We start from the raw sequence: 24,329 nt of genomic DNA, 5'->3' as shown, positions 1-24,329 counted from the left end.
CCGTGCTCAGCCATCTCCAGTCCCTGTCACCAGACCCAACCTGCTTCCTCGGGCCCTGGGGCTTCTTGTACGCGTACGTGCAAGATTCAGATTTGTCAAACATGGTTTCAAGTTGGGCCCGACGGATGCTGGTACCTTTTTCTCTTCCGCGAGATAGTTCAAAACGACGACGACCGAAAACCCAAACACCCCAGGAAACCTCACGTCTTGCCTTCTTGGTTGTTTCTGTGCCAACTTCCAGCATAAATGAGACTTAGAAAATTTCTAGGCCGCTCGCCATTCTCGTGGCCTGGTGTTTTCTTGATACTCAGAGAGTTCTGTTCCCATGAAAATGTCTCTCTGGGGGAGGAAATGCCTCTGCTTAGGCAGAGCCTTGAGCCCAGAACTTCAGAACGGCCGCCGGGCTCCTGGAAACTCAGGCCAGGACGGGGACCGGGTCTGATCATCCTGACTCGTAGGTTGGAGCTGTTTATGTCCCTCTTTCTGGAGGGATTTGAGATGACGCCCTAAAAATGTGTCACACAAAGAGGTCTGTAAAATTGGATTCAAAAGAGGAAGGCGGAATTAACAGGAGGAGAAGCAGAAGTCCATCTGGAAGGACACGGGCAGCGGTAGGAGTGGAGGGGCTCTGCCTCCTCCCCTCTGGACAGGGGTGCACCGCTGGGAGGTGGGTTTGCCCCGGCTCGATGCTCAGGGCGGCTTCCCGTGGGCGCTGTGCTCAGGACACAGAACGTCCAAGGAGAGGGGCCCCGGCAACTGCTCCTCCCCAGCAAACGCCCGGGAGGCCAGCTCCACTGTCGGGACTCTGGGGTCAGCCTCTGAGCGGGACCCGGGTTCCTGTCCTGGAGGGTCAGCAGTGGGGGACCTAGACTTGGGCCCAGTTCTTCCAGGTCCAGCAGCTCTGTCCGAGCTCCTCCGTCAGGCCTTCTGCGTTCAGGGGCCCAGGGAGGCGGGAATGAGAAAACCCACCTGGCCCCCTCGGGGTGGGACCGTCAGGAGAATGGGGACACGGCACTCCGACAGCCTACCTGGGCCCCGTCCTCATCCACGGGGCCCCCCACAACCTCCAGCCTCCGCCCGTTCTCGGGAGAAGTCTGTTGTCCCACCACCAGCCTTATGCCCTGGGCTGTTCTTGATAAAGCGTGTGGTGCAGTTCGGCTAGCGGATGATTCTGGAGGCCTCCCTCGTGCCCCTCCAGGCTGGCAGCAGAGCAGTAGCCCCGGAGGAGGGGAGTGAGCTCGTGGGCCCAAGTCGGCGTGTGCAGCAAGATGGGGCCAGGTGTCTGTTGAGCTAGCGGAGTTTCCCCGAGGGGGGATGTGGGCTTCAGCTTGGAGCTCCAGCCTGAGATGCTGTCAGCTGGAGGGGCTGTGCCTTCGCCGGACTCATCACAGCGTGGGTTAGGGGTAGGGGCCTGGGCGTGGAGAGGCTGCTGCCGCCCAGGGTCTGATGGGTCTCCGTCTGTGAGGATCACGCAGAGTTGTGCCAGGGGTGCACCGCAGAGGGCGAGGACCTTTGTCTCTGTCCCCAGAGCTGGGCCGGGGGGCTCCCACACAGGAGGGTGTAGGAGTGAGTATCTGCACAGACAGGGCATGGCGGCGGGCCGCCGCCCCGGTTCCGGGCTGGGAAGCCCTGGGAAGACGGGCGGGGGCAGGCTGGAATGTGGCTGGCTAGAGCTGAGGTCTGGCAGGTCTGATGGGAACATCTTGACATTTAGGGGCTCCTTTCTGAAGTCGCCCCAGACTCTAGCACTGGGGTGCTAAGCACTGTTCCCGGCCACTGGCCTGAGGCCACACTGATCACTCTTTCTGATCTTTGCGACCTGAGCAGGCTTGTGCCCAAGTCGGGGGCCAGTTCCTGGGCCAGGGCTGGGCCTGAAGAGAACAGAGTTTGGGGCAGACATTTTTGAGGGCACACAGGCCTCCAGGCCTCCAACAGGCCCGTGCAGCGTCCTGTCGCGTGAGTTGCCGGGAGAGAGGCTGGGCGGGACTCTGCCCCCAGGGCATGGTGGGCACAAGGGAGCCGTACGCCCTGGGTGTCTGCAGGCATTGGGTCGGCTCACCCGGGGGCAGGGGGGAGTCTGGGCAGGACACACACTGCCTCGTTGTGTCAGTCACATTCTTCCTTGGCGGGTGGGGCGTGCCACCAGCTGTGGCATTCAGCGGGCTGGTCTTGGCTTTTGCTGTGGCTCAGATGGCTGAGTTTGAGTCAACAAAGCTTTCAAGGTGACACTGGCTTTGCAGCCAAGGGGCAGGTGCCTTTGGGGACTATTGGGTGGGGTTCAGTGACAACCTGGGCTTTGCTTGGGATGATATTCACCAATCAAACCTGGCGGCTTCTTGCCCTGTTTCAAAGCAGAAAGGGCCCAGTTATTCCAGACACTGGAGCAGGGTAGACCCAGGTGCCCTTGGCCGCCCTTGACAGAGCAGGCGCGCTGAGGTCCATGGGTTGGAGCATCTGTCTGAAGTCTTGGGATTCGGGGCAGAGCCCAGGACTCTCGCAGTCTGTCTGACCTCAGCTCTCTCTAGGGAATACTTGAGGCAAAAGCTGAAAGGTCCCAGCAAACCGGGGTCCCCAGCACCCTGCTGGCGATGTGGCTAATGTTTAACATGATTAGTGCCCAGACACACCCCGAGACATTTGCCGTAAAGTCAGGCGCAGAGCCCTGCACCCTTCCCCGCCTGCACCTTTAATCCACCGGGTCAGGCGGGGTGGCCCGAGCAGCTTGGGAAGGTGAACGTTTCCTGTCCAGGTTTATGCCAGTGCTTCCCACCGTTTCCAGGTTACAGCTCCCAGGAGACAGCACCACCTGTTCAGGTGTTCCGCACACTGGGGTGAGCAGACATTGTTATTTTGTAACAGGAGTCCCATCACTGTGCAGGGGGTACTTTTTTTTTTAATTTTTTTTTTTTTAACATTTACTTACTTTTGAGAGAGACAGAGCATGAGGGGGGTGGGGGCAGAGAGAGGAGACACAGAATCCGAAACAGGCTCCAGGCTCTGAGCTATCAGCACAGAGCCTGACGCGGGGCTCGAACCCACAAACCGTGAGATCACGACCTGAGCTGAAGTCGGATGCTCAACCGACTGAGCCACCCAGGTGTCCCGATTCTTGTGTGCTGGACCTCCTGTAGGTCAAAGAAACAGACTGCTCAGTGGGGTGGGGGCGCTGGGTCTGGCTCCCCAGGTGCCAGGGCTCCCTGACCTGTCCTCACTGTGTTCCTGTGCCTCCTTTGCCCAGGGCAGCTGGGGACACAGGCTGGGGGGGAAGGTGGACACCCCTGTCCGGGCAAGGCCATCTGCCTTCTGTCTCATGCCCCCTACCCAGTTCTCTTGTCCTGGCTCAGGTCCAGACAGGACAGGAGAATGGCTGGGAGGCAGCACGGGCCCCAGAGACCCTCCCGTTGCAGGCATTTGGGGCCCCCACCCGCCAAGAGTCAGGCTGTGTTGTGATCTGGGAGCGTGTGTCTCCAGCCCTGCACTGTGACGGGATAGGGAGTGTGCACTGTGCAGACTGAGGCCTCGTTGAACCCCACGGCGGCCCAGGCCCGGGGCCAGTCTGGGGTGGGGTCGTGACTGGGGCGGATGGGGTGAAGGGTGTTTCCACCACGGCCTGGGCCAGCATCACGGGTCTGATCGGTGGCCCGGCCCCTCTCTCCTCAATCCTAGCCCTCTTACCCGGAGGCCTCCCCTACCCCCAGCACCCCAGCCTTCACCTTTCTCAGTTAATCAAAAGATTCCAAGAAAAGCAAACCCATCAGAATGGTTTGCTCTGGAGCGTTCAGGAACAATGAGTGTGCACGCGACAGGCACAGCCACCTTCCTCCAGAGAGAGCTTTTTTTTTCCTTTTGCTGAGCCCGTTTCTGTAGCTTGTTCACCGTGACAGCCGGTGGTCATCTTTATTTCAGAGTGACCTACGAACACTGCGGCCTGTGATCTTGGTGTTCCAGAACCCTGCCCTCATTCCCCTGTGTCCCGCAGCATGCAGGGCCCTCTCTCCTGCCCTCCAGCACATCTCTTCTCTCGAGTCCCCTCTGAAGAGAGACCGCATTGCTGCCGGTCCTGTGGGGGGGGGGGGGTCCCCAGGGCTAGACCGTGGGCACCTCTATCCATCACAGCCCTCTGCCCTGATTTTTGCTGTCATGAAAGCGGGCAGTCAGGCTAACCCACTTGTGCACAGGGCTGGGCCTGCCCCGTCTGGAGAACAGGTGTCCCCAAGCACCTTGGATCCGGTTTAAGCTGCACCTGCCACTCGGGGAGGCACCAGGCTGGCCCCACACAGAGGGAGCTGTTGGCAGCCACGCTTTCTGGGCCCTTCCAAGAGCCCTGTAGGACAGGTATAGACCATTGCCTCTTAACAGGTGAGGCCGGGGAGGCTGAAGGGTCTGCTTGAGGCCCCCCAGCCTCCCCTCCAGAAGAGCTGTGGCATCTGCCATCGAGTGCTTGTCAAGGGCACGGGGGCCCAACCCCCGCTGGAGAATCCACATCTCCAGGCAGGGCTCAGGCTCCCATGGAAACCACGTCCCCGGATGGCTGGCATGTGCACCGGGCTGGGACCTCAGCTCTACCCTCCTGGCCCCGTCTCCCACTCCCGATCATGGTTGAGTCGGGGGGTGAGCAGTAGAGCCCTCTGTGTGGTCCTGCAGCCTGACGAGGTTCTTACTCGGTCTGGAAATTCACTCTGGAGGTGTTCCTTCTAAGGCCAAAGAGCCTTAGCCTCCCCTTGTCTGCAGAGACATGCTTCACGGAACGTTTCATCGTGGGGTATTTGAGGTACTCTCTTCTTTTCAACCCAACAGTGTGACGAGGAAAATCATTTTGGTAAATTTTTGCATGCATCCTAAATTGTTTTCTGAAGATAGAAATCCCAGAAGCGAAATTGCCTGCTGAGGAATGGGGTACACTTTTATCAGACCACCTTTCAGAAAGGTGGTCCTCGCAGGGGTCTCGGCCTGCCCTAGGGCTGGGTGGTCCAAGCTCAGACTCTTTCCTAATTTGTGGGCGAATGACTGGATTCGGTGTCTCTGTTAACGACTGTTCGTACCGACCTGCCGATGGCCCGTCTTCCTTGTCCAGGTGATGGGGGCGTCTAGGCTTTGGTGGGCTCCCACCGCCCGGAGGACCCATCGCCAGGTAGCGCTGGGAGCTGCGGCCTGGCTGTCTGGGGCGTGCGGTCCTTGGGTTATGGGACAGGCACGTGATCCTTAGTGACCTGTGTGTCTGTCTCCCCACAGAACTGTCAGACCTTCAGCAGCCTCAGCTGCCTGAGTGCGGGGATGGACGACTGCGGCCCGCACAGCCCCTTCGCCCTCCACGTCAGCAGCACCAGGTCCTGGACTGCCTTGCTCTCGGCCTCGGCCTCCAGCCTGGGGGGCAGGACCCCCGCCGGGACCCCGGTCCCTGAGCCTCTGCCCCCGGCCTTGGACGACCAGCTCGCCTGCAAGGAGGAGCAGTGCTGCGAGGAGTCAGGTGGCTGTGCCCCGGGTGAGGGCTGTGGCAGGGGCTGGGGGCCGGCCACGGCCTGGCGGGACCGCGGGGTGGCCGGGAACAGCCCCTGCTCCCTGGACGGCGAGTTGGACATCGAACAGATAGAGAACAACTGAGGGGCAGCGGGCACCGGGCGGGCACTTGAAGCGGGGAGCCCCACCCGGGGAGCTCCCCAGGGGCGTCGGGTCCCGGGGAGCGTGCGCTCTGGCTCCGGAGAGGCTGTCCCGCCCGTGGGCCTGGCCCCGCCGCGCGGCCGACCGCCCCGGCTCCTCCCAGCACGGCGGCCGCGTCCACCGGGCCACCGGAGCCCGAGAGCAGCTTCTTGGTCTGGGCCCCTTCCCTCCCCACCCCCGTTCCTCGCCGGCCACCCCACCGGGCGCCTCGCGCATCTCCCGCAGGGCTGGACGCTCTGCACGTGCGACTCCCAGGGAGGCTGGTTGCGGGGCTTGTGCTCAGGGCCATACGGTGGCGTCAGGCCCTTCCCGGCCTCCTGCTCAGGTTCATTTTGGGGGGGGTCGGCCCCACAGCTTCTTTTCACTCCGTTTTATTCCGTGCCTTCTCCCCCAGGTATCCCTGCTCCCGACTTGGGAAGGTTCGGGAGATGCTTCCCTCTGTAGTAACACCGGAACCGTTTGGCCTTAATTCCAAGGGTGGGAGACGGAGGCCCCTGGGGTGCCGGGAGGGGGCTCTCCACGCCGGAACCCTGGGGGCCTGGGGGACGGCTCGGGCTGCTCGTCCGAGGCGTCTGCGTCGGGTGGACATGGGTGGCTATGTTGGCCGAGAAGATAGACCTCCTTGCCTCTCCCGCGGCGCGGAGAGCCTGACCCCGTGGCTCTGTGCCACTCCGGGGGCCGCTTGGGCAGGCTGGCACGCGGCAACCATTCTCTGTGGCGAAATGGCCACTGCGTGATTAGCTTAGCTGATTCAGGTGAGTGCAGAGAGGTCACCAGTAACGGGAAACCTCTCGAAAACGTCCTCAGGAGGCAGGAGCCGGGAGCAGGTGCACACACCAGGCCCTGTGCACGTTTTGGGGGTGGAGGATGCCTGTTGGCTGCTCGGGGGGGGGGGGGGGGCGGGCCCGGGGGGGGGGCCCGGCAAGGCCCTCTGCAGAATTCTAAGCACACTGTCGCTGTCTGGTGGGACTGCTGCCGGCTTCGGTCAGGCACACCAGCCACCTCCGGGGCGAGCGCCCCTGCTGGCCAGCGGGGGGAGCAGTGCGCGGAGCGTCCCCTGCCCTCCACCCTGCCGCAGGCCCAGAGCGCTGTCCCCAGCTCCCTGCACCCCTGTGGACTCCCCGCTCACGGGGAACCCCGACCCCCTGAGGTTTTGCTCTCGGGCAGCCTGGCCGTCAGACGCCCCACGTGGGCCCTGCTCTCTCGGAGTCTGGCTCGTAGCCAACCTGGCATCTTCCACAGCCAATGGCAAGTGGCTCCTTTCCCCGTAGGGCTAAAGACAACTGGCGCGTTTCTCTTGGGTTTGCGGACGTGTGACAAAGGCACGTCCGTAGTCTCTTGTGGACAGCGAGCGCCTCGCTTCCACGGCGTGAGTGCACACGGTTCTCGCGAAAGGCCTTCTTCGGGCGGCTTGACTCACTCCTTCGCTAGATCAGAAGCTTGGCGCTCAGGTTCTGGTTTCTAGGTGGCGTTTCTTAAAAACCGGCCCTAAGGTGCTCGTAGAGAAAACCCCCCCTCAGTGGCCCTCCGAGGTTGTGTTGAAAGGCCTCAGGGTGGACGGCATGGTGGTTGTGCGGGCGCCGGGCAGGCCCCGGGGCCAGAGCCGGCTACGCTTCGGTGGCCCCCACCAAAGCCCCGTCCCCCGGGGACCCTGGAGAGCCAGAGCCGGGAGCCGGTGGCTCTGGGTGCACACGCCGTCTCCCCTGATGCCCACCCAGTGGGTCCCGGAGGCCACGTCTTAGAGCAAACCCGGAGGAGCCTGGCAGCCTGTGAATTTAGAGAGCACACGCGGGTGTCTTGTGTCCTCGGAAAGCCTGGGGGGGGGGGTGGGACTGGCACCCCGCCCCCACCGAGTGGCCGCGGGGGGAGCCGTCCTTCCTGTGGAAGGAGAGGCAGGGCCCGACCGCTGGTCTACACCACGGTGAGGGACCGAGAGCTGAACCGGGTAGGCCTGAGCGGTGACCCCCAGCCGCCTTTCCTCAGGCTCAGGCGGGGAGCACATGGCAGTGGGGGTGTCACAGGGCCGTGGGGTGGGTGACCTGCCTTCAGAGCCTGCCGGCCCCCTCCTCCCTTCTCGGGCCTGGTGGCGAGAACGGAGCTGTGAGCTTGCAAAACGGCCCCATCCTTCCTGCCTCCTCCCAGGCTGGTCCCGTCGACCCATAGATCCAGTCCCAGGGTGCTTTTGGGCAGAAGGTACCGCAGCCCAAGGCAAGATCTGGCCCTCCGGCCTCCACCGGCCCCTCTCTGCTGTCCTACTCCCACCGAAGCTCCTAGCCCAAGCCTCCAACAGCGGCGGTGCAGTTGGGGTGGGGGGGGAGACAATGGCCACTGTCCCCTCTGCCCAGAGAAAGAAAGGCCCGTCAGTTATTTCGTGTTGGGAGAGAGCTGGCCCCCTGCAGGAGGCGCCGCCCCACTGTGCAGGGAGTCAAGCGTATGCCCACCCTGCCGACCCCAGGACTTCGGTCTTGAGGCGCTTGGAGGGAGGCTCGCCCGGGAGGCTCCCTCTGCGTGTGGCCGTCCCCATGGGGCAGCGGGTGTGCTGACAGGCTCCCCGCTGTTGTCCAGGCCCTGCCCCTCCTGGTGGGTGCCCGCGACCTCCTGCCCCTGCAGGGAGATGGGGGAAGTTCAGAGCCAGGAGGGTGGGCTGTGCCTGTCCGCCTGCCCGCTCGGGGGTCCGAAAGGACAAAAGCAGGGTGGTGGCTCCGGGAGGGCTGGGAGGAGAGGAGAGGCATCCCCACCTGTTCCAGAAGGAGCATTTTCTACAGCCGCCCGACCGACAGGAGCTGCCGGCTGCTCGCAGGCCCGGGCCGGGGTTAGGGCCGAAGCCTCACCGTTTACATGACCGCAGACCCTCTTGCCTTACTCGCGGCAGAGGCCGGGGCCTGGCCCCGGGCCCGCGGGCAAACACAACATCCAGGCCACAGGGGTGCTTGTTCTGATCATACGTAGATCTTCATTCTCAGAAAGCCTTACTTCTCATCAAAATTTTTGTAGCAGGAAAGTTTTGTGAATTTGTACGCTGGAAGAAAATTTAAATAAAGGAAAAGTCCGCATTAAAAAGAAAACGAACCCAAATGCTCAAATGGGTCTCCTAGTGCAGGGGCGGTGTGCGATTTCCCTGCTCTGGCTGATGCTGCCCGGGCAGGGGTGGGGGGTGGGGGGTGTTCAGGTGGGGGGGGGCGCTGCGTGTCTGAGTGAGCTTCCGTGGGATTTAAATCACAGCCCCGGAGGCTCTGCCACGGTGTGGGCCGCGCCTCCATGTCTGCCCAGGAGGCTCAAGTCACGTGCACGCTGTGGCCTCGGGGCTGTCCCCTGACCGATGACTGCTTCGGGCCTGGGCGTGAGCAGTGCCCCAGGCACGGGGCTCGGCCAGGGCCGAGGCTGGGGCGGTCCAGGGTGCTGTGCTCCCCGTACGGGCCATGACACCGCACCTTGCCACATCCACATAGTTGGTCAAACCCCTCCCATTGGCTCCAGCCCGAGAAAACACTGCCTAATTGTTAAAGAGAAAAGAAGAGAAAAAGACGGTAATAATAAAAGAGAAAAAGAACCCAGACCACAGCAGAGATCTCGTAGCCTAGGTAGGATAGTCTGATCTTCTAGCATAGTCTCTTTGGCAAATAAATTGTGTGTTCAGCGCGTGGGGGGGGATGTCCCGGGGGCTCGGTGACGGCTCGCGGGCCGACTCGGGGGCCGTAGCGTGCTTCCCCGAACCGACCGTCGTCGGGGCCGCAGAGCTTCAGGAAGTGTGGCGGCCGGAGCGGGTGGCACCGGGCCGGGCCCTGCCCGGGACAGAGCCGTCTGTGTGCCGCCCTCCGCCCCGGCCGCCCGTCCTCCCACGCAGGCCGCGACCGTCTTGCACTAGCACCGCTCTAGTCTCTCAGGAATCTGCTTGTTATTCTTACTGTGTAAATAAAGCTTCCTGGTTCAGTCCCCAGCCGCTGGGAGCCTGCTGTGTGGTTTGTCAGCTCTGGGGAACTCGGTGGGTCCCCCCTCGGTCCACGGGAGCATTAGGTCTGGGTTGGCAGGGGCAGAGCCTGGACCCTTCTGTCTCCTCCGGGTCTCGGGGCCGGGTCTGTACGATGGGGACAGCAGACATCTCTGAGCTGTCGGGAGGCTCCGATGCAAAGGGTCGAGTAAGCTCTTGGGAGCAGGAGGGCTGGCTGCGGGCACGAGGGAGCCCTCCTAGAGGCAACGTGCAGGCAGCCCGGGTGACGTGTATGCGCACGTGTTTGGAGGTAGAGGGGGCACTTCCTCCGCGGCCGGTCCAAGGGCAGCACCCCGCCAGCCAGGGAGAGGCCAGCGCGCGCGGCTTGAGCCAGAGCGGGCTCCGGGGCACACGGTCCCTGCGCCTCGCCCTCCGCGTCGGGGACCCCTGGCTGACCAAGCTCGGGACGTTCGGGACACGTGCAGCCTCGAGGATGGGCTTGAGAAGCCTGTAAAACTTGAGCACAGACTTTCGGCCTAGACCCTCCACCAGCGAGGTCCCGACGGTGCCCTTCCGGGTGTGAGGTACACTCTGGACTCGGCTCGTGTGTTTGTTTCCTTTTTAGCAACGGGCCCTGTTCCAGAATGGTGTAAGAACACCTAATTTACGACACAGGGGAGGCATGGCTGCTGTGGCTGCAGCTGGGGGAAGGGGGAAGGCCCAGGGACCCTGCCTCGTGTGCGTCCCCCCCCCCTCAGGAGGGCACAGAGCGGCCCTAGACAGACCCCAGCCCCTCGCGTCCCCTTATGTGTCCCTGGCTGGGCCCCTGCCTCACGCCGGCCTCGCTCCGGGGGCACCCGCTCTCCAGCTCGGCTTGCCCGGCGATGGCCACCCCGCTGCTCACCCTGTGCCGCCCCCGGTGGCAGGGCGCTGGGCTCGCCGGGTGCCACTCGGCCCTCCTCCGCCCTGCCATCAGGTCCGGCTGAGGGCCCTCTGCGGTGCCCTCCCTCGCAGCCTCGCTGCCCTCCCTCCCGGGCCAGCTCACCCCTGCCTCTGATGTCAGGCAACGGAGAGAATCAGAGCCCCAAGCTCCCCAGCACCAAAGCAGACGTGCAGGACGATCCAGAGCGTATCGAAACCTTCTTCTTCTCATGGAAGGACGGCCGAAAGGAAACACCCTTCAACGGTCACTGTGGTCAGACCCTGAGTGACTCTGGGTTTCTTTTTAGACCAGTATGTTTGTCGTCTAAACGGGATGCTCCTGAGGGAGAGAAAAGGTAAGCCCACCGGATAGTCATGCTGAGGCGGGAGCTGGTACCGTGAGTCCCCAGGAGGCGCACGCGTGTTCCTCCCCGCGTCCCCACCTCTGTGCCCCTGTCTGCCCGAGAGGGGCAGCGCTGGCCCCACAGGAAGGCCCAGGCCTCGTGCTGAGGCCTCAGACTCCTGGCCCAGTTCCCAGCCTCAGGTCACATCCTCCTTGGCCCTCCCGCTGCCACGCGGCCTCCTTTCTCTCCTGGGGGAGCTTGGGGGGGGCACCCTTGCCCCACCTCAGCGTCGCCTGGGAATTTCTGGGCATCCGGATCCAGCCGGCCCTGGACTTGGAGGCGATGTGAGACAGAAACCCTCCTGCTAGGTGATGAACCCCGTCTGAATCCGGTTTTCCCAGGCGCCGGGTGCAGCCGGGGCCGGTCCCACGTGGACGGCGCGTGTCGGAAGGTCTGGGGGTGGGTGAAGCCCTTTGCCCCCGAAGAGGTGATACTGCACAGACTGTCGTCCTCTCCGCCCCTCCCCCTCCCGGAAGGGGTTCTGGTCGCCCCTAGAACCTGGAACGTCCTGCCGGGCAGTGTGGTGGGGCCCAGACCACTGCCTCACTCCGGGGCTTGGCCGCAAGGGCACGGGGGGCCAGCCTGGCGCGTTCCTTGGGTTTGCGGGGTCCATTTCTCGGCAGCAGCTCCGGGGTGGACTCCTGACCGAAGGGTTTTTAGGCCACTGCCGGCCCTGAGCGCCAGCCCCGCCCCGTAGCCGATGGCTTTGTCAGCCTGTGGCCTGAGAACTGTCCCCCAACCCTGCTGGGAAGGAGGGGCTACGGTGGGCAGCCGGGAGGCCCCGGGGGTGAGGGACCATCGCCCTGAGTGGCAGCAGGACAGGGGCCATCACCCCCAGCCGGGTGACAGGGCATCCTGGAGGGGCCTGGTCCCCCGCAGTGCTCGGGGTGCCCGTTAAGGAAAGGAAGCCACCCCTTTACAGATCGGGCAGCCGAGGCTCCGGAACGGTCCCCCTGGCGTTAGGGCTGAATGCACCTCAGTCCCAGAGAACGTGTCGTCTCCAGAGGGAGGACGCCAGTGTGCGGGCTCACCTGGGAAGTCACAGCCAGCGGGCCACCACAGGCCACCCCCGCGGAAGGCCTGTGGGAGGGACTAGGGAGGACATGGACATGGGTCGGACCTTGGTTCGAGTCTCAGCTCGGCCCTTACTACCTACCGTCAGCCTGTGGGCGGGTCCTTGCTCTCCACACCTCCGTTTCCTTGTCTGTAAAGTGGGGTTCGCTGAACCCACTGCCCAGGGGCACCACGGTTTTCACCCAGACCCAGCAGCCGTCTGCGGCCCCCAGAGCTGTCCTTCAGACGCTTCCCCGCCCCCACTCCCGGGCGGCAGGCACAGAGAACACCAGCCTCCCGTATCCGCCGCAGACCCCTGTGGACAAGGACAGCCTGTGAAAAAGAAAAGGAAGAGAAAAGGGAAACCAAAGACCCACAAGGCAAACTGACCGGAACGTGGCAAGCCCGTCTCCTGGACGTTGGCCCCCAGGCCCCGATGAGCTTAGCCCACCGGGTGCCGGCTGATCTAGCAAGCTGTAATTAGGGGACTCTGTCGAGGCGCAGGCAGTTTGCATATTTTCCAGCTAATAGGCCAAACGCCCCTCCTCCCTCGGCCGCCAGTGACAGCAGCCCCGCCGGTGGCCTCTCATCTTGATGAAAAGGCCTGGCCACTGGCTCCTCTTAATCCTGATTTAATGGTGGCCGGCCTGCCTGGGGACGACAGCACAGCCCCCGCCGGCCCTGGACCTCCGTGCCAGGGGGCTCAGGGTTCAGGGTCCGGCCTTTTATCCTGCCTCTGCCTGCGCTCAGTGGAAACCCTGTTGTGGAGGACCCAGGGCTTCCTTTATGCGAAGTCGTCTCCCAAGACCTATCCGTCTTGGTAAGATCGATCGGAGGGGAATCCTGGATTCTCCAATCGGTCTGGATTGATCTGAGGAGAAACACAGCAGAGTATCTGTTGGGCTGACTGATTCCAAAACCCGAAACCCGGGCTGTGAGCGAATTCTGGAAGCCTGTGGCTCACCACCACCGTCCACAGGGCTGCCCGTGACAGCGGGCCAACATTTGCCCTGGTCGACCCGGTCCCCCGGTGGGGCCGAGGGCGGCCTGCTGTCCCCGCAGGGCCCCCGTTTCCCGGACGGGGTTGGGACACGTGAGATGTCTCGGGAGCCCTGGGGCTCTGGCGCTCAGTGGTTCAAGTGCACGGCAGGACCAGGCCAGTGCCCAGCCCTGTACAGCCCTCCCCATCCCCAGCCTCTCCCGGAGTCGAATTCTGAGTCAAAGCCGGAGTCAGCTGTAGGTCAGGGCAGTTTATTCAACCCACAGTTGCCCCTGCAGACACCGGGCATGACACATTCAAGTCTGTCGAGTTAGAAGCACCCTATGTGCCTGCAGCCTTGATCCCAGTGGTTACAAGTCTTGCTCTGTAGGACGGCCATCTTCGGTGCCCCTGGGAGCTGCCCCAGCCTCTGGCTCCAAGATGACTTGTGGGGTAGGGAAGGCAGTGGGCTGTCGCGGTTGGCGGGGGGTGGGGGTGGGGGATGGGTGCTAAGTGGCCACTCCGACTCTGGGTGGGGGCCGGGAGGTGGGCAGGGGTCGCTGGGTAGTCCCAGGGAGGCTGGCTCAGCTCTGCACTGTGTGGACTGTGCAGGAAGCCCCTGCCTTCTCCAGGCTCCTCGCTCGTGAGAAAAGAACGTTTGGTAGAGACGCAGTGGGGAGGTGTCCCAGTCCCCGTAGGTGGAGCATTTACAGGACCAGGTGCGGCTAGGGAGTTGTGGACCTGGGATCCGGGGTGTCCCCGGAGCACCTCCAGCCCATATCCAGAGTGTTCCCCTGAGCTGGCTCCCAGACAGGTCTGTCCCACCCTCCAACCTCACTACGGGAAAGAACATCCCGGAAAGAACAGCTCTCCCCGGGGGGACTGGGGGGAAGCAGAGGGAGACAGAGGAAGGAAGTGGGCAGCCAGAGGTGCCTGGCTGGGACCTTCTCGCCTGCCCATCCGGGGCCAAGGGCAGAGGGCAGGGCCTTGGGTGGTCCGGGCACTGGGGGAGGGGAGGAATGAGGCCGGGGCGACCCTACGAGGCTCATCACTGGTGCGCGTACTGCAACAGCAGGTCCACGGCCTCTGCCAGGTTGTCCACGTACCCATCAGCCTTCACTTCTGGATGGTGCTCGTCACTGGGCCTGGAGAGCAGGGCTACAGGTTAGACCGTCGGTGACCCCTCTTTCTCCCAGCTTCTAGTATAGGCCTGGCCTGCCCTTGGGAAACCTCCAGAACCTTCTGCGCCCGGCTAACAGATGTGCCCCCCCCGCCCCCCCAATCCCAGCCATCCCCATCCCGGCGCACACGTTTCCCCTCCTATTTCCCCACCTGGTTACCTCTCCAAACCCCTTCCGTTGGAGCAGAGTGACCACAGACCCCTGCTCCGTCCCTGCTTCCGGCAGAAACGTCACACCCTTGACAGTAGGGCCATGAGCTCAACCCACTCAGAGCGCCTTCCTGCCCACACCCTGGGGGGGGGGTCCCCCTGCCATCTGGTCACTGTCCTCTGAGGTCACTCCCACGAAACGGGGGGGGGGGCTTCTGGCAAAGCAGCTCTCTGCCTGGGATTTTGGGGCCTAGAACCTTCCAAAGCCTTCGTCCCCTCCCTAGACTGCGCCCGAGGTCTGGGTGGACACTGAGCACAAGGGAAGTGTGACCACGCCAGAAACGCAGACACCTGTGGGCCCCCACGGCACCAAGGGGATCCCACATAGGGGGGCTCCTGGAGGGGGGACCGTGGCCTGAGTCTTGAGGTGGAGCAGGGCTGCAGGTGGGCATGTGGGAGCGGAACCGTGATGGGACTGGAGGCCTAGCCGCGGGGAGGGCCCCGGGGCAGGCTCCTAGGGACACCCCGACTGTCTGGACGGCGTGGGAAGGGCTGGGACCTCGTCCTTGGGGCTGTGAGCCGGAGACTCAGGTCCCGGCCACCAGAAGCCCCCTCCCCAGTGCTCTAGCTCGAGCCCGGTGGCAGCGGGGGGGTGGGGCACCCCTCTGCCACCGCACACTGTGGGACCTGCTACTCAGATCCCCCCAGGTCACCACCTCGGAAGCTCCCACCCTGGTCTGGAAGGAAGTGGTTGACACGGGTTCTGATGACATCCTAAAAGCCAAACTCCCTTTTGAAGGGTTTGGTTTTTGCAAAGCACTTTTACCCTGAAACGGCTGTCCTTTTAGAGCAAGGGAACCTACTTTTCGTTTTAAAGGGTCGGCCCAGTGGCTCCCCCGGGGCTGCGGAGGCCCCAAACCGAGAGCCTCGGAGACAACACAAGAGGGTGAGTGCAGGGCAGGTTTCCCAGGGGATTATTTCATTCTTGCCATCACAGCCATAACCCGATGGATGCGGGGACTGAACATTTGTGTCACCCCGTGTCAGTGCCGAAACAGGTACGGGTCACCGTCAAAAGGTTGTGTGTGGCCTGGCCACTTAGCGAACCGTGCGTTGGCCCCTCCTTGCGACCCACCAGTTTCACTCTTACGTGTGCACACAACATGTTCCCCGAAGGACACGGACCAGAATGTTCCTAACGGCTTCGGTCACGATGGCAAAAGGGGGGAAACGGCGCAAACGTTGGACAACAGGGCCGCGGAGAGACAGGCATCGGGAGGTGCGCGCGTCAGAACACCGCGACGCCGCGACGGCGCCACTCAGAAGGCGCTGCTGTCTACGCTGCGGCGTGGCTGGGCTCCACGGGCAGCACGACAGGCTCAAGGAACCCAAAGTGGATGACCCACTTCTGCCAAGTTCAGGAATGGGTGCCACCAGTCTCTACAGGGCAGAGGCCAGAAGATGGTTACTTCTTGGGGGGGGAATGATTGAGGGTGCTGGCCACGTTCTAGATCTTTACCTGGGTGGTGGTTACAGGGGTGGTGTGGAGGGGAAAACCCATCACCCTGCTCGTTTTTAGTGTTCTTCGTATACACACATATGGGTACATAACAAAGTCATGTGTAATGCAAATTATATGACAAGTACAAGGCACCTATTTCCCATCACCGCACCTGTTCTCTGTGGCCCCTGGGCCAAACCCTGCCTGCAGCCTGCTTTTGTGCAGCCCTCCAGCTACTGTAAACAGAAAAGAATATGCCAGGGGTGCCTGGGTGGCTCAGTAGGTTAAGCATCTGACTCTTGATCTTGGCTCCGGTCATGAGCTCACGGTTCGTGAGTTCGAGCCCCACATCAGGCTCTGCGCAGCCGGTGCAGAGCCTGCTTGGAATTCCCTCCCCCTCGCTCTGCCCCTCCCAGGACACACGTGCCCGCTCTCTCTCAAAATAAATAAATTTTTAAAAACTATGCAGCATGTGGCTCCCAGAGCCTCAACCGGCCCCTACTCCCTGGGTCCCTGCAAAGAAGGCCTGCAGACCTCTGGTTCCGGCCACCCGCCATCCCGGGGCCTCTCCGTTTTTCTCCACCCAGGATGGCGCTCATGCCTCCCAACCGCCCAGGGTTTCTGTGGACAGCCCTTCCTGCAGGAGGCTCTCCGTCCTCGGAGAGCCAGCGCTCAGGACCTCCCGCCGTCCAGAAGCATCCGGTGGGTGCTACTGGCCATGCCCGGCTCCACGGCGTGCCGGTGCCCCTCCCCAGTACAGACTGACGGGCAGGGGCGCCCGGTCACCCTGAGGCTGCTGACCTGCCCCCAACACTCAGGTCCCCGAGCAGGTAGGGGAGGGGATTCTTCTCCGGGCAGCTCTGAGCCCAGGGCTCAGCAAGGCGGGCGGACGGTGGGTGGGGAGGGCCCTCAGAGAGAGAGGAAGACAGAGCACCTGAGCGGCAATAAACCCGACCCTGGCGACTGTCTCCCTGCCTCAGTTTCCTCCTCCGCGCCCCGAGGATGAGCCTGGCTCCACCCTCCGTCCGCCGTGTGACCGTGGGCAAGCACCTTACGCCTCTGTGCCTTGGTGCCCCTGTCTCTAAACAGAGGTAGTAACAGGTGCAGGCACGGGCCCTGCGAGGGGCGCAGCAGCCGACAGGAGCGGGTGCGGGTGTTCGGCGCCATTACCCGTGAGAACCCGGATGCGGTGTGGGCGCTGGCAGGGAGGTGGAGTTGCAGCCCAGCCTTGGGCCCCATCCTAGGCACACGGGCTGGTGGGGGGACAGACGTCAGTATACGGGGCACAGGGAAGACCCAGGGGGTGCCAGGTAGCCACAGGCATTGGAGTGAGAGGGGCAGGCGGGCTGGGACCAGGACCGCAGGGGGATGTCCCGGCCACCTGGAGCCCCGGCAGCCCCCGCACCAGTGAGGGCGCAGCTCAGGGGGCCTCGCAGATGTGCCTGCAGGAAGCGGCCGGCAGGAGGCCAGGCGTCTGGTGGGCATCACTGCTCCCCCGCCGCCAGGCCCCGCCGCTGGTCTCCCCTCTTGCTTGGCCTGTGTGCACGAGGTTCGAGTCTTGCACCAGCCTGGACGTGCCCTTTGGGGCCTCCTTCAGCCATCCCTGGGGCCCACGGCCCTCTTCCACCCATGAGGGGGTTACCAGGGCCGGAGGGGGACAGCCAGGCCGGGCCGGCTTCAGACTGCACCTGTCCAGGTGGTGACCCTTGGGCCCTGCTCCACATTCCCAGCCCCAGTCCCCGCGGCACTCCCAGCTTTGCCCCCCGATGGCAAGGCCAGGGTGGGCTGCTCAAAGGAACCAGACTTCTCCCAGCAAACCCCCCCCCCCCCCGGCTCATCATCCAAGTCCCTGGGTGCCCTCCTCAGACACCTTCCCCGGGCCCCCGGGCCCGGCTTCCCGATCAGTCAAATGAACTCGACCCTGAGAAGGAACGAGAAATCTGCCCGTGAAAGAAGATGCTTTATAATGAGATTCTCACCAGCCTCGCTCGGCATACGGCACCTAGCCGAATGGCATACGTGGCTAATTAGGTTTAATTACGTATCATTTAAATTCAAGAATCCGTTAAAAGAAAGGACTGCATTAGCAGCCGGCCGGTGTTTGCCAACACACAGAGGAAATCACGGACTTTTATGTCTTAATTGCGTGACGCTGCCGTGGGCTGTGGCTCCCCAGGAGCCGGGGTTCCAGGAGGGGGCCGGTTCTGGGCCGCCCGCCCTCAGGTCCACTGGGCAACTGCACTCTGTCCAACGGCGTAAGAGAGCGCCCTGCTCCGTGCTGGCCAGTGACCTGTGACCTGCAGGGCCTCAGAGGCACCACACTGCAAAGGCTGAACCAGGAAAGCCAGCAAAGTTGTGCCCCTTGGCAGTGGGAAGAGAGCAGAGAGGGTGACGGAGAAAGGGGCCGAGAGACCCCTCTGGCCTGGAGCAGGCCCTGCCAGGACAGAACAGGATGTGGGGGGACGGACAGAAGGAACCAGACAGATGCACACACACAGAGGAAGGAAGAGGAGGATGGAGAAACTGAGGCAGAGAGGGAGGAAAGAGAAACAGGAAAGTCGTGAGCAGGGGGACAGAGAGACACGGGGGAGGGTGACGGAGAGAGGGGAGAGAGGGGTGGAGGGAAGGGGCAGAGACACAAAGGAGACAGCGAGGATGCACAAAGTCGGGGCAGGGTCGCGGGATCGGACCCCAGTCTCCCGGGCAGAGCGGACGGCCTCAGTGGCCCTGCCGCGGGCCACGTATGCCCTGGTCACCCCCCCACCTCGCCCCTCTGTGACTTAGGGGGGCCCCCCTCTCCCTGTACCCCCCGCACCCCTCCCCAACGTGCCCTGCTCTGCCCACCACGAGCTGTCTCTTGCCTCTCTGCGCCCCAACTTCCTCCTCTGTATGGTGGGCACGTGACTCAAGGCGGCTCTGAGACTCAAGTGGGCTTGTGACAGAACCACCTGGGCTGCCCCCTCCCATCCTGCCCTCGGCCCTCCCAGGCTCATAGGGCGAGAGCTCTGAGGGCACTTACAGGGACCTGCGGGGTCAGGGAAACTTCCAGAAAAAGGGACATGAAGTCTGGATTCTCCCCATGCCTCGTCCTCACTGCCCTCCAGAGGCTGGCGTGGAAACATGGGTCCTTGGGGACGTCACCCCGAGGCGGGAGCACGCGGCCCTCAGGTCCCGGCCCGAAGAGAGCGGCAGAGGCAGATTCCCAGGTGGTGCCCGGCAGAGGGCCAGCGCGTCCCTCCCTGCCCTCCCGGGCTCCTCGGGTGGCGTTCACGTGTCTCTGGCTGAGCCCGGAGCCTGTGGGTCGATCACGGCAGCTTCCTCAACTGCTCCTCTGCTCCCACCTCTGCCCGTGTAAACTCTGGTGGCGCCCAGGCCACAGCCCGGCTCCTCAGATGAACCCATCGTCACCGGTGCCACCCGGCCAGGTGCCAGCCACCCGGCGTCTGGGGCCCGCTGCCCTTCGGGCATCCCCTGCTCTCCCACCACCTCTGTCTGTGCTGTGGCCAGGAACGCTCTTCACATCTGCTCCAGCTGCAAACTCCTACTCACCCTTCAAGACCCCGCTCCCTCGTTCCCACCTCCAGCTCTACCCCACCCGGCCAGCTGCGCTGTCCTTTCTGAGCGCTCGGCACTTGCGACCCCCATGCCGTTCTGGTAGGTGCTCCGCTGACCCGGGCCGCCCAGAGGGAGGAGCCCGGCTTCCTGCCCTCGGTGGTCGCCCACGCGGGCCTGGCACACAGCAGGCACCCAGGAAGTGCCCGCCGTCGAGTGAATGAACAAAGGCCCCCACCCGGGCAGGGCGCCGCCTGTCATTAGCTATTCCTCCCCCTCGTGCCCTGTGAGCAGAGGGAAGGAGGCAACGACAGGGGCAGAGAACAAGGCCGGTCTGTGCCCTGGCCAGGGCAGCTTTACAGGGACAGTCTTTGTACCGGCCGGAGAAAAATGGCGGCCAGACCCCCCACCTCCGTGCCCGCCTGCTTCCCCGGGGCCCACAAGGGGCCGGCGCGGGAGCCACTGCGGGGACCCGGGTGCAGCTTCCCCTCGGGGACTTGCTGAGGGCCGGCGCCCAGTGGCGGGCCCGCCTCCCTGCCCTGCTCTGCTCCGGGGCAGGGCGTGACAGAGGGCGCGACACAGGCCCCCTAGGCCGGAGGCCACCACGTTGCCCACGGGGGGAGGGGCACGTGTCCTCGTCCCAGATTGTTTTGGAAGAGCTGGGCCCTGGGGGCAGGCCAGCCAAGTGGATTCAGGGCACAGGGCACCGGCATCAGAGTGACGCCAACTCGGGCTGTGCTGACGAGGCTGGAGGGAAGGACAGAGGGTGCCGTGGGGCCAGCGGGGACACGGCTGGGCTGAGGGCCCAGGGTGTGTCTCCATCTGAGCCACCGGAGTCCAAGACCCCGGGGGCCAGAGTATGGCCTCCTGCAAATGCCTCCCCCCGGCCACCTGCTGGCCGGGATGCCAGGAAATCGTCAGCCTGCCGGGAGCCACTGGGGCAGCCAGCCACCCCCTGGCCTGGGCCAGTGACCTCGCGGTGGGGTGGCGGGAGGGCAGTTGGCCTCAGATCTGCAATGGGCGGCTTCCAACCCTCTGCCCCCTGGGCCGGCTCGGGACCTAAGGCTCCAGAGGTGCGGTGGGTGGGCCCGGCCCGGACGGGCACCTCCGGGAAAACGCTGGGCCCTCTGCTAGTGGAAGCCGGTGCCCGCGTGTGGCCGAGGTCCGTGGGGCCCCTCCTTCACGAGGGGCCCCAGCCTTCCGTCCCTGTCCTCACTCAGCCCTCGGGCCTGTGCCCCTCTGCCTAGGCCCGGCTTGTGCGCTGGGCCAGCCCCGGGCCCCTAGACCTCGCCGCACCAGCTCACGCAGACTGGGGGCTTCTTGACCTGCTTGGACATCACACGGGGAGAAAACACCGACATAAAGCCCCAGGCCGGAGAGAGTGCTTGCCCCGGACCCCCGTGAGGCCCACAGCTCCCAGGCCGGGGGAGGAAACGCAAACACACTTCTGCTGGCCGGGACCTCTGCTGGGGTGGACATGGCTGCACGTCACGGCTCCCTTCCCTGGCGGGCGCGTGGGTCTCCCCTCACCTGGCCGCCTGCTGAGCTGTGATGAGTGGGGGTGGGGAGGGGCAGAAGGGAACCGCCCCGCCTCTGGGCCGCCTCATGCTGCCTTCCTCCCACCAACGCCCTTGAACCTTGGGTGACCGGGCCCCTCACGGAAATGACGGTGGAGCCTGGAGCCTCACATCGATGGCGGAGGGGGCACGGGGGGCACGGGCATCGCAGGCCGGCTCTCTCTCCGTCCCTCCACCTCTGCTCGTCAAGACAGGTAGGGTCCCACGCCCACCAGCTGGGAAACACGCCCGCCTGCATGTGCACCTATGGCCCGTGGTCCGTCCACCCCTCATCTGGATATGGTGGTGAGCGGGGGTGAGGGGCGGGGCTGGGCTAACCGGACACCCCAGAGCCCGGAACCCTACCCTGGCTGGCCCATCCTCCAGCCGGGAAGGACCAGAGTCTCTCCCGGCGGAAGGAAGCACCTGCGGGATCAACCTCGGAGGCGCTGAGCCCTGGAGGGTAAACTGAGGCAGCGAAAGCACTCGCCACAGGCCAGACCTCCCCCGACCCCGGCCAGCAGGCAGGCTCCGGGATGCAAGCAAAGCACGCCCGCCTTGGGGGATGGGCGAGCGGCCCAGAGGCTACACCCCGAGAATGAGGGCACGGACGTGTGCCGGCCCCCACCTGTTGCGGGTGGGCTTGGAGGAGAGTCTCCCCTGTACCCTGCACAAGGGCCCGTGAGCTGGGCACCGTGACTCGCTGTCCTGGCGGTGACGGCACAGACGTACGAGGGGAAGGCGCGTGCCCAAAGCCGCCAAACGGTAAATGGCAGAGCTGGGACTTAAACCTCACGCATGTGGCTTTCTCGAAAAGTTAAACCCGGTTCATCGTCGTGATTCTTCCCTTGGCACACGGGACAGATTCTGCAGCTGGGAATCACCAGCGTGCTGGTCGACTTCCGGCCGGACGGAGGGGCCTTTGGCTCGGCTCCGGGACAGAGGTGGGTGCTGGGAAGTGCCTGCCACCTTCGACAACGGCAGTGAGGACAGCACAGTGTCGGTGGAGAAGGAAAGAAAAGGCACGTTCGCACCGGAGCCACACGCAGCCTCCCCCACGGCTGGGCACGCCCAGCAAAGCCACGGAGCGCCGGGACACCCTCTCATCCGGGCCTTGTGGTCACCGGCACCTGGGGCTGGGCCAGACTAGGGGCGCGGTCCAGCCAGGCAGAGGGTAGTGGGGGCCCGAGCCCAGCCCCGGAGGGATGTCACCGTGGACCCTGGCACCCAACACCCCCCCCCCCCCGGGGCCACTCGGTCCACAGGGAGGAAACGGGCCTGTTTACGGTAGGTTTCGGCCTGTGGCGCCCTGTCAACCAGAACCCACCCCACGGCGCCAGCTGCTTCCTGTGCGGCTCTCACTGCCCATGGTGCTGACAACAGACTGGAGACACGCTCAACGCAAGCGGTGGCCCCACATCACCGCCGGCTGGTGTGGTGGCCATCTTGAGAGATTCCCGCACCCTGACGAGAGGGCCCCAGAACCCCCGATGCTGGCTGGAGCCCCCACGCCAGCCTTGGCTCGATGCACATACACGGTGAGGCCACAGTCACAGACCAGTGGCCTCGGGACATGTTGGGTTGAGCCCACATCGTGTTTATCAACACCCAGCCTGGGCCAGCCCTGTACCTACGTGGCCAGTCCAACGAAACCCCGAGAAGCAAGCTCTCTGTGCCGCAGCAAAGCGGGCTCCCATGCCGGCGCCCGAGGGCCGGGTCCTGAGCAAAGTCCTGGCGCTGGGAACAGAAGCACAGGCAAGCGGAGGGCTGCACAGAAGCGGCGGTGATTGGGCCAAGCAGTCGGGCAGGGCGCCGTAACTCCTGCGGTCCCCCACCCCCTCCAAGACCAGATCCACCCCTCCTACTGTGGCCCACGAGCTGGCCCTGGCCCTGCCGGCCACGCCCGCCCCCCCCGCCGTGACTTCGGTGTTCATCCTGTCCTGTCCCCCAAACCGCCCGTGCCACCGCCTAGAACGCCCTCGCGCCCCGGCTCCCTCGCAAAGCCCGACTCAAGGGGGCTCTAGGACCCATCCTACCCCTGAGTGAACACCTGTAGGTTCTCTGGGACATAGGTCCAGTGAATCCAGCTGCGATCTTCCGGAACGGGGGCCTGGCATTGTCATGTGAGAGGACCCTGAGGCATTGTCATGTGAGAGGACCCCGAGCAGTCGGCCATCACACACCCTGTGGCTCCCACAGGTCGTCCGAACAGCGGGCGGCTTCTCTTTTCTTCCCTCGATCTGTTCCCAGAGAGCGTTTCAGGCCTGCTGCACCTGGAGGCCCCTGATCACAACCATGTGCGGGCCTCAGTCTTCCCGCTCGGGCAGGGGTTGGACAGGGGCGTGGGGAGGGCCGGGGGCCGCCAGGCCGAGTGCGTGTGGCCCTCCCGCCGTCCTGGCCTGGTGGGCCTGGGAGAGGGTGTCTGAGCCACGGGTTTGGACCGGGCTGGCCGTGCCCACCGTGTGGCCTTGGCCAGACCACTCAGAGCCTCCCATCTGGGGCTGGGGCCGAGGAGACCCCCCCCCCGGGGGGGCTGTGGTGGACCGTCCATGAGATGATGCAGCCGGCCCAGGGCACGGCCCACAGCAGATGTGCCATCCGGGTGGATGGACGGACGGTGCGCGTTGGACTGGGGTGGGTAAGAACCCCCGCGGGGCCGCTCCGGCCGAGGAGAGGGGCAAGGCCCACAGCGGCTCCGTGTCTAGAGAGCGGGCACCATCTTTGGGAGAAGGTCCTGAGGGCCAAGTATCTCCGGGGAGCTTTTCTGCCGGGGCTGTGGACAGAACCCAGCCGGGCCGCCAGGCGTGAGCGCCATGCCCCTGCTCGGCGGGCGTGGAGCGCGGTGCCAGACCTGCAGAGATGCCCGTGTGGCCGTGCCCGGGGACAGGCGGCAAGGGGCCGTGCTGGACTCCTTTGAGACAGACAAGGGATGGCCACTGGGGAGCTGCTGACCCAGCCTATGCCCCCCGTATGAGCCTGCCCTCGGAGCCCACTTCTCCAAGCCCACGGGATGCTCTATTCAGAGTATTATTCATAATAGTGACGGCCACCGACAGCCCTCTGCCTCCAGGGACTCGGCAAGGGCCCCGGCCCGGCACGCTTTAGCGGCTTTGGTTTCCACAGCGGCCCAGGAGGTAGGCGCCACCGCCCCATCTTATGGCTGGCAACCCGGAGGCCCAGGGAGGGTGGGTGGCCTGCCCGGGGTCACTGAGCGGGGTCCCTGTCTGCCTCCCCAGCCTGCAGCGTGGCCTAGACCTTCCCAGGAGCCCGCGGGGCTGGGCTAGCGAGCAGCAGGCAGGGGCTCACCTAAAAGGCTCGCTCTGGCGGAGGGACGGGCCCTCTGGGGGCTGGGCATCTGGCCTCGCGCAGAGGAACCCCCGACAGCTGTTCACAATATTTTGATAAAAACATGTCGAACACCTGGTGTGTGTTTAGTTTTCCACCAGC

The 24,329-nt window shown here is 64.2% G+C and overlaps 2 protein-coding genes and 1 long non-coding RNA gene across 6 annotated transcripts in view; 2 read left to right on the top strand and 1 right to left on the bottom strand.

Moving 5' to 3' along the window:
• Positions 1–9,598, top strand: part of FAM53B (family with sequence similarity 53 member B) — an 85,681-nt gene extending 76,083 nt beyond the window's left edge. The window contains exon 5 of the mRNA XM_040486705.1: positions 5,233–9,598. Within this exon, the coding sequence (XP_040342639.1) occupies positions 5,233–5,601 (369 nt within the window). The 3' untranslated portion in view covers positions 5,602–9,598. The remainder of the gene's footprint in view (positions 1–5,232) is intronic.
• Positions 9,599–13,194: 3,596 nt separating this feature from the next.
• Positions 13,195–24,329, bottom strand: part of LHPP (phospholysine phosphohistidine inorganic pyrophosphate phosphatase) — a 117,851-nt gene continuing 106,716 nt past the window's right edge. For all 4 annotated transcript variants that reach the window (XM_040486711.1, XM_040486712.1, XM_040486707.1 and 1 more), the window contains one exon: positions 13,195–14,088. In XM_040486711.1, the coding sequence (XP_040342645.1) occupies positions 14,080–14,088 (9 nt within the window). In that variant the 3' untranslated portion in view covers positions 13,195–14,079. The remainder of the gene's footprint in view (positions 14,089–24,329) is intronic.
• LOC121037355 (uncharacterized) lies at positions 14,087–15,490 on the top strand. The gene is made up of 2 exons (XR_005793733.1): positions 14,087–14,717; positions 15,151–15,490. It is a non-coding gene; the product is annotated as an uncharacterized LOC121037355 (long non-coding RNA).

Source organism: Herpailurus yagouaroundi, unplaced genomic scaffold, assembly GCF_014898765.1.
Source record: "Herpailurus yagouaroundi ecotype Mexico unplaced genomic scaffold, PumYag 163, whole genome shotgun sequence".
Taxonomy (NCBI): domain Eukaryota; kingdom Metazoa; phylum Chordata; class Mammalia; order Carnivora; family Felidae; genus Herpailurus; species Herpailurus yagouaroundi.
Note: the sequence above shows the minus strand (reverse complement) of the source record. Positions and strands in the feature narration are given on the sequence as shown.